This window comes from Trichosurus vulpecula, chromosome 8 (assembly GCF_011100635.1).
Source record: "Trichosurus vulpecula isolate mTriVul1 chromosome 8, mTriVul1.pri, whole genome shotgun sequence".
Taxonomy (NCBI): Eukaryota; Metazoa; Chordata; class Mammalia; order Diprotodontia; family Phalangeridae; genus Trichosurus; species Trichosurus vulpecula.
The window spans coordinates 213,991,481-214,004,023 of NC_050580.1; the positions used below are offsets into that span (position 1 = coordinate 213,991,481).

The 12,543-nt window shown below is 40.9% G+C and overlaps 1 protein-coding gene across 1 annotated transcript in view; it reads right to left on the bottom strand.

The window, feature by feature from the left end:
* LOC118827971 (potassium channel subfamily K member 16-like) overlaps window positions 1–6,680 on the bottom strand; it is a 33,544-nt gene extending 26,864 nt beyond the window's left edge. Inside the window, exon 1 of the mRNA XM_036734331.1 lies at window positions 6,486–6,680. Coding sequence (XP_036590226.1) covers window positions 6,486–6,680 — 195 coding nt within the window. The remainder of the gene's footprint in view (window positions 1–6,485) is intronic.
* Between the last annotated feature and the right edge of the window lie 5,863 nt (window positions 6,681–12,543).

Sequence of the window (12,543 nt, forward strand, 5' to 3'; positions counted from 1 at the left end):
GCTGGAATATGTCTTTGCCTCTAACACTGCCACTAGTTGCTTCCTCATACATAGAATTACTTAGATCAGGGGTGGGAAACCTGCACCCTCGAGGCCACATGCGGCCCTCTAGGACCTCAAGTGTGACACTTCGAATTCAAATTTCAGAGGACAAATCTCCTGCCTTAGGTTTCCCACCTCTGACTTAGATCATCAGCTGTTCTGGCAAAGTCACCTGTCAAGCTGTCCCCACTAAACCGCTTTCTCTGCTGTATTTGTAGTCGTTAGTGCTGTATGCTAGACTGTCTTCCCCTCTGTGCAGCCATCTACTGGTTTGTGGATAAATTATTTGGGCTATGTGGTCTCTTCCCCATAGGGCAGTGTCCAGAGCTATTTCACCTCTTTTGTGAGTCAGACCCACTTCCATACCTACCCACTGATCAAAAGCTAATAGGTCGCGACTACTTTTAATTGCTTTTGTTGTGCCTCAGCATCAATTACCCCAAACCTGTCTGATATTTGGGTTAGGGTAAGACAATATTTTAATTCCCATTATGTTCTTAGAAACTAACATTACCCTTGCAAGTTATGCTAGAGGTTCCCTTTGGCAAGAATGAAGGGTTAGGGTAGAGCTTGCAGCATTTGTCTTGAATTTCTGTAATTGTACCCAACTCACTCATCTTCCCAAAGACTGTTAGATGCTGCAGGTTTTTTTATCTTGGAAATTATAACTTCCCAATGACTTAGGTGCCAGGGTCTAGGTATAAGTTATATAGTTTACATAATACAGAATTTAAAGAAAATCTCAGAGAGTTCCCTCTTTTCCCATTCCTCATCTCATAGCACTCAAATGCCTTTTGCTGCTCTCTTCTTCATCTCTGTTTCACATGAATAAGTGGCTATTTTCATTGCCAAGGCAATCCCCTCTACATGTACAAGTGATCCCATTCCATCCTGTCTTTGCCAGCAGAGTGCCCCCTCTATAAACCCTCCTCTCTCACTAATGTTCAATCATGCTATTGCCTACAACTCTTCACCATCCTCAAAAACTTTCTGTTGATCCACCTATCCCCACAAGCTATTGTCTCATACTCCTTTTTGTGACTAAAGTCCTTAGAAGGCTGTCTACAATAAGTGCCTTCACTTCCTTTCCTCTCACTCTCTTCTTAACTCTTAGAAGTCTGGCTTCTGACCTTGTCAGACCTATCTCCACACTTACTAAAACCTCTTAATTATCAAATCTAATGACTTTTTCTAGGACCTCCTGGTTTCTCTCTTCTCTTTAGGTTTTCATGACATTGCTCTCACCTGACTCTCCTCTTACCTGTCTGCTCTTCCTCTTTCTCCTTTGCTGGATATTCACCTAGGTCACACCTGCTAAAAGTGAGGGTCTCCCAAGCCTCCGCCCTGGGCTGCCTTCTCTTCTCCCTCTGTATTATTTCACTTGGTGATCTTATCAGCTCCCCGATTTTGATAGTCATTTCTACACATATGACTTTCAGATCCTATTGTCTATCCCTAACCTCTCTCCCTATCTCCAGTCTCACATCTCCAGGTCCCCATCAAGCACCCAGTTACCCAAGCTCACAAGCTAGGTGTCATTCTTGACTACTCATTCTCTCTTACCTCCCATACTTAGTACTGATTTAGGTGCCAAGCTCTAATAAGTTATATAGTTTGTATGGTACAGAAGTACGTGACTAAAAGAAACTCTCAGAGAGCTTTTTCTTCTTCGCTGTCCCTCATCTCACATCACTCAGATGCTTTCTGCCACTATCTTGTCTTTTACTTCTGTTTCACATTAAGTCAGTGGTCTAGTCCTGTGGTTCTCATCTTTGTACCATCTCTCACACATTTCTCCTATCAGTCAGTCAATAAACTTTTATTAAGCATCTACTAAGTTCCAGGTTCTCTGCTAAGTGATGGGGATACAAAAAGAGGCAAAAGATACGCCCTGTCCCGAGGAACTGACCATCTAATGGGGGATATAACAAGCAAATGACTATGTACAAACAAGCTACAGTACAAATAGGAGATAATTAAGAGAGAGAAGGGACTAGAATTAAGAGGAGTTGGGAAAGGCTTCCTGTAGAAGGTAGGATTTTAGTTGGGACTTAAAAGAAACCAGGGAAGGTGGAGATGAGAACGGAGAGCATTTCAGGCATGGGGCATAACTTGAGAAAATGCCTGGAGCCAAGAAATAGATGGAGCATCTTGCTTGTGAAATAACTAGGAAGCCATTGTCACTGCATCGAAGAGCACATGATGGGGAATAAGATATAAGAAGACTGGAAATGTAGGAGAGGGCTAGGTTATGAAGGATTTTGGATGGTGTTTGGCTGGGACTTTGCAATGTGAGGGTTGAGAGGGATGAGAGTAAGAAATTGGTCGGTGAGTTGATGGGGAATGGGATTTGAATGATGACTTAGAGGTATTCAAAACCACTGGGGCATGCAGAGTATGAGCAACTGTGAGAATGTTCATCGGGGAATGGGAAGCACCACTCCTATTCCCTCCAAAGGTTGTAAATCTCTCCTTTGACACTGAAACCATCCTGGAATAAATAGGCCTTTATCACCTTACACGTGGACAATTGCAATAGCCTAAGAGTTGGTCACCTTGCTTCTCTCCACCCCAATCCATCTTTCACTGAGCTGTGAAATGGATCTTCCTAAAGTGCAGATCTGATCATGTCACCCCCTCTTCCTCCTATTCAATTAACTCCAGTGACTCCCTATTACCTTCAAGATCAAATATAAAGAAGATGGCTGCTGGAAAGCAGGGACTTGCATGAGCTCCCCACTACATCCCTCCAAAAACCTATAAAAAATGGCTCTGAACAAATTCTAGAACTGCAGAACCCACAAAATAGGAGAGGGAAGCAGGGATCCAGCCCAGGACAGCCTGGATGGTCACTGGATGAGGTCTATCGCTCACAGAGTGGAGGGGAGCAGAGCTCACCCTGGGAGGCAGCAGGACCAACCAGACCAGGAGCCGGGCAGGACAGGCCCTAGCACCCTGAATCAGTGAGCTGTGGCAGTTACCAGACTTCTTAACCCACAAACACCAAAGACAACAGAGAAGGTTAGTGGGAAAAGTTGCGGGAGTGGAAGGAGTTCACAGTTGGGGCAGTGGAGGTGGGGCAGCTACAGAACTACAGCTGCAGTTACTTCCAGCCCCAGGCCCACATGGTGGGAGGAATTAAGTGGCAGATCAGAGCAGGAGTGAAGAGCCTGCTGAAGATTTGCATCAGGTCTCGGTTAATGGTTCTTGAGGAAGGAGGAGTGCTGGGGTGGAAGAGCTGGCTATATAGAAATAGCTCTGAAATCAATGGTACATCCCCTCAAGCTTGGAACAAAGTACAAAGTCATACCCCTGACAAAAAACTCAAGGGTCAAGTAAGTTGGCTGGGAACATGGCCAGGCAGTGAAAACGCACCCAGATTCAGTCTCAGACTTTGGAATCTTTCTTTGGTGATAATGAAGACCAAAACATATGGCTTGAAGAAGTCAACAAAGTGCAAGAGCCTACACCAAAAGCCTCCAAGAAAAACATGAACTGGTCTCAGGCCAGGGAAGAGCTCAAAAAGGAGTTGGAAAAGCAAGTTAGAGAAGTAGAGGAACAATTGGGATGAGAAATGAGAATGATGCAAGAAAACCATGAAAAACAAGTCAATGACTTGCTAAAGGAGACCCAAAAAAATACTGAAAAAAATATTGAAGAAAACAACACTTTAAAAAATAGACTAACTCAAATGGCAAAAGAGCTCCAAAAAGCCAATGAGGAGAAGAATGCCTTGAAAGGCACAATTAGCCAAATGGAAAAGGAGGTCCAAAAGACCACTGAAGAAAATACTACCTTAAAAATTAGATTGGACCAAGTGGAAGCTAGTGACTTGATGAGAAATCAAGATATTATAAAACAGAACCAAAGGAATGAAAAAGTGGAAGACAATGTGAAATATCTCATTAGAAAAACCACTGACCTGGAAAATAGATCCAGGAGAGATAATTTAAAAATTATTGGACTACCTGAAAGCCATGATCAAAAAAGAGCCTAGATATCATCTTTCAAGAAATTATCAAGGAGAATTGCCCTGATATTCTAGAGCCAGAGGGTAAAATAGAAATTGAAAGAATCCACCGATCGCCTCCTCAAATAGATCCCAAAAAGAAAACTCCTAGGAACATTGTCGCCAAATTCCAGAGCTCCCAGGTCAAGGAGAAAATACTGCAAGTAGTCAGAAAGAAACAATTTGAATATTGTGGAAAAACTTTTTTATTGTTAATTTGTTTTTCAGTCATGTTCCATTCTTTGTGACCCCATTTGGGGTTTTCTTGGCAGAGATACTGGAGTGCTTTGCCATTTCCTTTTCCAGCTCATTTTACAGATGAGGAAATTGAGGCAAACAGGGTTAAGTGACTTGCCCAGGGTCACACAGCTAGTAAGTGTCTGAGGCCAGATTTGAGTTCAGGTTTTCCTGACTTCCAGGCCTGTTATTCTATCCATACATATATACATGTGTGCCATATATGTGTGCATGTATGTATCTTTGTATGCATGTATATTTGTGTATGTGTGTGCATGTGTTTTTACACATATGTATGTATATATATATATGCATATATCTCAAAGAATTACAGAGTTGAGTGGAAACTTCATATGTTACGTGTGTAACAAGCATCATGATAGTGAATGGTCATTCTCTCCAACCCACCTGGGGCATAATCCTGGAATATCTCCCACAAAATAGATTCTCCACTTAGGAAGGCCCTTGCCCATTCTGTAGTAGATCATAGTATGACCCATTTCCTAGATTCTCTGTTATACTTTAATTGTACAACTGTGAGATATCTCTGCCCAACTTTGGTACATGACCTATTATAGTATTCTGTGCATATAAGTGTTAAATAGATATTTTAAGAAAGCAGTCGAGATGGTAATGAATCTTTCCTTTTTCCCCTTCAAGGATATTTTTCTCTTTCACGTTTTCTATCTTTTCTTCTCTCCTTTGGCTGAACTGGATAGGGTTAAAGCTAGTTTAATGTAAATTGTAAGGTGTCTTAGAAATCTTGGTTGTAAAGGAAAACATGATTCTCTAATATTTACATGCATTACAGAATGGCTATATTTAATTGGCTGTTAAGAACATTTCACATTTGACTAGGTCTGGAAAGGTGGCAAGTCCTCCTTTCATTATTGGTTAGATAACAGTAGTAAATAACCTAACTTGTCCTCATCATTCATATTTCTGTAGCACTCTGAGGTTTAAAAATGCTTTTCTTATGACAGCTCTCTGCGGTAGAGTAGGATATGCATTATCTCCATTTTACAGATGAGGAAACAGCTTTGGAAAGGTGAAGTTTTTTATTGAAGGTCACACAGCTGGTCTTCCCTAGTTCTTCTAAATCCACCTCTCTTTCAACTATGTCACATGGTTTCATTCATACATTTTAATCCTGTGACAGTCAATGTCACAGTTATAGCTCAGTTCCCTCCACCCTTTTCGTGAGGATATTAACATTCCTTGGAGATGGAGGAGGAGTGTTGATGAATGCACACTGAGAAGGAAATTGGTTGGTCATTATTAAATGCGATTGACTATTAAAATCCCATCTTATTCCTTTCTCTCTTGATCATCCTTTTCCATTATCAAAAGGGGCCATGCTGAAACGTCTCTACCTACTAGTACCTTTTAGTACCTTTTCTCCTTAGCTTTCCTCTCCAATCTCCTAGATTTACAGCTTCTCTCCTGTTTGTCTCATCCCCTGGCATTCTCAGTAAGGTGACTTGAAATTAGAATGATTTTCATTTGAGCCTTGCCCTCTTCCTGTAATAACCAAGTGCTGTGGGTTAACCAAACCAGAGCAAAGGGTGATTGCAGTTTCATTCAGATAGCAAACAGACAACCCAAAGAGAGTTTCTAAAAACAACTAAAAAATTTTACATTCTAGAATATTGGACTCAAGAGCGATGCCCAGGGCACCTGGCAAGGGGCTACAGGAGAGGAATAGCAATGTTGAAATAGTGTGTCCAGCAGTGTATTGCTACTCAGAAACTAAACAGGGGCAAATTTAAGGGTTCCATGGTACCCTTAAACCTCCCTCCCTCTCATCCCAGATGATGAGACCGGGCAGAAGTGACCCAAGTTCCTATACTCCTGAAAGTCTGTACTACAACTTCTCTCTCCCCCAATTTTATCTCTGTCGCCATTTCAGGTTTAAAAGCAGAAGAGACCTTGTAGGTATCTAGTCCAACTCCCTCCCCTACCATCATTTTGCAAATAAGGAAGCCAAGGCTTCAACTTCTTCCTTGTTTGTTTTTCTCTTTTTTCCTCTCAAATTTCCCACTTCACTCCTCTACTACTACCGCTACCACCCCTACCCCTACCATTACCACTATCACTACCACTATCACTACTACTATCACTATTTCTACTATTATTACTACCACTACTACTACTACCTCTCTCCAGGATGGGTTGCAAACCCATTGCTCCCTCTTACCTCCACAAATTGTTCAACATCTTCTGGAGTTAGATCACCAAGTTTTCTTAGGAAAGCAGCTTTCATTTCATACACTGATGTTTTCAGTTCTCTCTCAAAGTCAGTCTCCAGGGCTTGGAATATCAGAGATCCCAATAGTAAATAGACAAAATAACTAGCCAGCAGTAGGCTGTTCTGGATTTTAGAGTCACCCATGGCTTTCTGCACAGCTGGTTTCAGTGGGAACCAGAGAGGGACAAAGAGTCTCAAATCTCTTTAGTAGAAAACTGCTTCCTTCCTCAACCCTTAAAAAAGAAAAAAACAAAACAAGGCCCAAGAGGAAAGGCCTAGGAAGGAAGACACAGAATCTAAATGGCTTTTTGTCTTCAAGTATAACTTTAAACAAATATACAAAGGAGACTACTTTCATAATATTAATGGAAAAGGAAAATTGAACTCTTCCTGACCGGGGACTTCCTTCACTCTGTGAAATATTGAATTTCTCAGTTCCCCTGGCAAGTGAATCAGGGTAAAAGTGGGGAGGGAACTTGGCACCAGGCCAGAAACTAGTTCACATAAACTAGTTGCATAGACTTGCTAGAGGCTAGAAGATATGAATATAATGGTTGTCCTTGGGGGCACTTTCCATGTTGATTTTTTAAAAGAGACAAGCCCATTATTTTGTTTTTAGGCTTGGATGAGTTGATTGAGACCAGCTATCTAGGGGCTTAATTTGTGACTCTCACTTCTATAGAATTCTGCCTTGATTGGGCAGGGGTTGGGGGTTTGGTGGGAGAGAGAAAGCGTTGGTGACCAGTAATATGAAAATGGAACTATTTTCACCAAGACTGAATTGGACAATAAAGCAGGGAGATAGCTTTTTGGCTCTACAGCTAGGAAATTCTTTGGGTGCGGAGTGGGGAGGGGGGTGTGCTTCAATGGCTTCACCATTAATATGAGATTAGTCTCCTTTGTATATTTATTTAAAATTAAACTTGAAAAAAAACTTATTTGGATTGTGTCTAGAAAAGCCTCTTCTCTTGGGTCTTGTTATTTTTTTAGGGGATTGAAGGGACAAGTTTACATTAAGGTGACTTGAGAGTCTTTGTCTGGTTCCCGCTCTTGTGGTCTCTAAAGGAAGCCATGGGCAGTGAATGCCCAGTTGTTTAAAAATCTAGATTTTAAGTCCTAATCTAAATACAACCTCAAGGATTTGTTGAGCCAATTGAAGTCCTAAGAGGCCAGGTCAATTCTCTCTTCACCTTTTCTACATTGCTCTGCTATCAGGAGTACCCTAAAGACTGGTTCTTCTAGATCCCTAAACACTATGTAGAGGGCACCTACATCACCCAGGAGTCCTGCCCTGCTGAGACTCTCTGATGCACATATGACTCTAACTAGGCCAGACTCTTCAGGTACTACAAAACGTCTCACAGTTTCATCCTAGTACAGTTTAATATCCTGAAGGTATCCCTGATATACCGCACTGTGACCTAGTGATACACTAAATGACAATTTTAAAAAGCAACACCCCTTTTGTTTGCTGTTTGAAATTTGCCAGTTCTGTCTGTGTAATGTGATTTGATGCTGTAATATATTAAAAACTACCTTTGAAGAAATGGAAGACTCAGATTTGGTTATTTTTGCTAATTTTTTTTTTCTTTCTTGTTGATTCTTTGCTATAAGAGACAGCCAGATGGGAAAGAGATGGGGAAATATACTTGGAAATAAAGTGGATTTTAAAAAATAGATATCAAAAATTAAATATTTAGGAAAAATGCAAGACACTAATGTACTCTAGGATTGCATTAACTTTTTTAATCTGCCATGATATATTGTCACTAAGTTTGCAATCCCTGGCTCTCCTTCTACCGCCATCTTGAATTTGTGAAATTCTTTTCAAACCCAAGTGTAAATTTTCACATTTACTCCTATTCAGATTTATCCTATTAAATTCAATCCAATGGTCTAGCGTATAGAGAACTTTTTGGATTTTTATTCTGTCATCTGGTATATTACCTATCTCAGCTTTATTATATTCAAATCAGATAAGTGTGATATTTCTGCTCTTATCAATCACAATTGAATTGTGAAGGACTTGGGATAGATCCCTCCGATACACTAGAGACTATCCTCCAAGTTGACATTAAACAAGGACCATCTACCCTTTGGGGCTGGCCCTTCACTCAGTTCTAAATCTACTTAACAGTGCTCTCGTTTAGCTCAAATTTCCCCAGCTTTTCCACAAGAATGGTGGGAAAGACTTTGCTAGTGCTTTTCAAAAGTCTAGATAAACTGAAACTACAGGATTCCTCTATTCCAGGAGCCCTTTCACAAAAGGAGGAAAGCTTAGATTGACATGACCTGTTCTTGACCAACCCTTGCTTGGCCGATCAGTACTTCTTTTTCTAGATGTTCATGAACCACCCCTTTAAATGTTCTGAAATTGTTCTAGGAATTGAATATATATGAATATAATTCTCATATTCCATTCTCTTACCTTTTTAAAAATCAGAGCAACATTTTCCTTTTTCTAGTCTAGTGGCACCTCTGCTCCTCAAGGATAGCTAGGTCCTCCCTTTCTCCCTATACCCTTTGAGTCTCCACTTCCCACTGGCCATTTTTCATCTGTCCTTTGTGGTCCAAAGATTAAGCTCTTTGAAAGGAAAAAAGAGAAGCAAAACAAGAATTGAGTGGTTCTGTCTTCTCTCCATCATACTCGATCAGTATTCTGTTACTGGAAAGCTGTCATAACCCGTCTTTGTTGATCATCTCTCCTAGCCTCCACCACACACACATCCACCACCACCACCCACACATACACACTCTACCTTAAGAATCCTGTTTTATTATACTTACCATTCCTTGCCAGCCTCAGCTCATCCTAAACTTTAGCCTTACTGACACTATTCTTGTAGGATTACGGAACACACATTTGTATTTATCCTACCTTCCCTTGCTTCCAATTTCTGAACTTGTCTTTGTTCAATGAATTTCTTTTACATCTACACTGTATCCTTTAACCATCTCCCCTTTTCTACATCAGTGGAATAATTTTTTCCCCCAAACTATCATGTATTTACTAACTAAACTTCAACTATCACTACTTAACCCAGTTACAGTTTTCCTTATTCTGTTTGAAGAAGAAATATTTAACTTTTTTTACTTTGGGTATTCTAGATGTTAAAAAAAATCCCACATCCTGGCAACTGGTAACTTGCAGGCCTTGGATTTCAACACTTCAAGGCCATATTACTGATTTACTCGGGAGTTTAGATATCGAAAGACCTTATAGACATCAAAAGTTAATTTTATTACTTTTATTCAGCCTCTGATCTGTTCTGCTTACCCCCTTCTTCAAGCAAAGGATATATCTGTACCCTTTAAGGGCCTTCCTGTGTAGGGAAGACAAAATGGGAAAGAAGGCAGGATTTTCTAACCCTAAGTCATTAGCAGTTGGAGGCAGAGATTCTAGCCTTAGTGAGTAAGAAGTTAAAAGGTTAAAAAATAAATTTGAAATCTTTAGGACCTGTGCAGCTATTTTATGTTTTGTGAGCTTAGCTCCTGGGACAAGAAATCTCCTTTTAGAGAGAAAATACCTATTACAGCCAAGAACTAATGAAATCTCTTTATGAAACAGAAAAAGCCAAGCTGCTTCTTGCCATGGACCGGTCTCATCCCAGACCACACTCTCAGATGGAGTAGCTAGACTGTACCTGTCCCAGCAGCACTCATCCCTCTGTGTGTCTGCACACTGCTTCTGCCTTATCACAGATGAAGTGAAGCCATGTTCCATTTCTGCTGCAATTCGTGGCTTCTGCCTCCATCTTCTAATGGATCAGGGCAGGTCCAGGCCTCTACATTGCATCTGTCTGCCTCTTCTTGAGCAATCACCCGTAGGGAGTTGACTCATTCCCTTGCTGTGGCTCTGACAGAAAGTCACAGATTGCAGTGGTCTCAAGACTTCTAGAGTCCCCAAAGACTTCCCAGATCTCCCTCCTTGGCAATCTTCCTATGGGAGCTGGCCCTCCCTCCTGCTGTTACTCTGACAATAGTGTTGATTTTAAAGTTATTGGAGGGATTCAAGGTGTACACAAACTCCCTGACCCCAGTTGCTACACAGTGACCTACTAGGAGCTGGCTCTGGCTCTTACTTCAGTTCCAACAGGCCAGAGCCCCATTTATTGGAGATTGGGCTAGTTTCAGGTACCACTGTATGTCCCTGCTCAGAGTGCCTCAGGTTTCTGGCCACCTTCTTATGCTGTCCTGGATTGACTGGGAAGGTCAGTTTTTGCAGCTAGTTATTTCATGTGGTGAATTTTTATAGATTTGTTGAAAGTGTTTGTTGGAAGAGCTGAGCTCATCTAGGAATTTCCATATCGCCTTCCTAACCAGAGGTCCTCACACTGATTTCTCTCTTTACTTGATCTGGGTCTGGGTCTTTATCTCTTTTCTCTTTCTAAGCTCCCACGATCAAAACTGTCTCCCTACTTCTTTCAAACTAAATAACCTCTCATAGTTCATGTACCTTGCCATTTTCTAACAAAACAACTGTATCAGTAAGGCAATAATAACAATGTAGATGATAATTGTCAAAATGCCCATGTAGTTCTGTATCGTAAAGTATAGGAGACTCTCCACATAGAAGGTAGAAGAAGTAAACCATTTATTCAGACACCAGAGAACCATATTCCATAAGCCATCTACTCAATCCATCACAGCAGTGAAGCATTCAATACATAATATCACAACATGGAGCCTCACCATCCCAAAACCTCTCCAACCCCCTGCTGGGGTCTTCCCAAAAACAAACTCACAGTACAGGTGTCACAGTCTGTTCAGCTATCAGAGGTCGACATTCGTTACCTCAGCTCTAACAGTCACAACAGCCATTAACAACCATAAAGGCTCTCTCTCTCAGCATTTTCTGTGACATACCTTCCTTTTCCTCTCAGTAAGCTCCTCTCACCACATGTGACTTAGGCTTCTTGTGACATAAGCAGGTCACATGGCCTATTAATGGGTGGGAAAGATCTTCAAATCTAAATTGCTAATACAACAACCAACACTAATCTGTCCTGAGGCTACATCCCGATGCTCTTTACTAGAACTGGCAGCTGTGGTACCTTCCTGTCTGGGGTGCACAGGTCTTCCTCTTTTGCTATTAACCCCTACAGCTTCATGCACCTGCAACACTCAGGGTCACCTCCACTCCACAGGATTAAGTAGATATTTAACAGATGTTAGTTGAATTCCAATTAATGGAATTTCCCAAATTCCCTCATAGACAATTTGTTTTTATCTCATAATACCCACAATAAATGCGTAACAGCAGGACACTTTATCTTTTTTCAGCACACCAATTTAATCAATTAATTAATGTTTTAAAAGCATATTTCTCATAATAGTGCTTTCAGTAGATAGTGTCTTATTATGATCATTTTTGAAAAGGCTCCTAACTTGGCCATATCCATAAAGCCTCTGCAATCTAAGGACTTTTCCAGGATTGGGGAGTCATCATAATTTTGTTAAAAGTTACGTTGCTATTGCTGTTAGCTGAATGACCTCACTCCTGCACAGATGACTGAGGAGACCCAGAAGCATAATGGCAAGAAATGCAAAATTGTTTTAAAATTCATATCTTTTGAAGACAGATAGCTGTAAACAAGCTTTTAAAGATGTAGTCAACTGCTTCAAACATGTACCAGTGTTGGTCTATGCAGGTCCAAGCATACTTTTGTCCTGTATACAAATCCTAGCTTGGTGGGCTTGGAAACAGTCTTGTTCTAATAAAGTGATGGCCACCAGAAGCCAGTTTCATTTGTCAGCAGAGGCTTAGTAATAGCAAGATCTGTTACCCGTACACAGATGGAGTTCTTGGGTTTAGGAGTGGGCTATCACTAAAAAGTTCAAAGATTGTGTGTAGCAAGGAAAGCTACAACTATGGACTGACAACAATCCATTGACATATATTGACAAGTGTCAATGGCCAGCAAGAGGTAACAGCATTAGCCAAAAAGGAATTCAGCATATGCTATCAGCCAGGGAAGATTAATCTGTAAGCAGATATTCTGTTTTA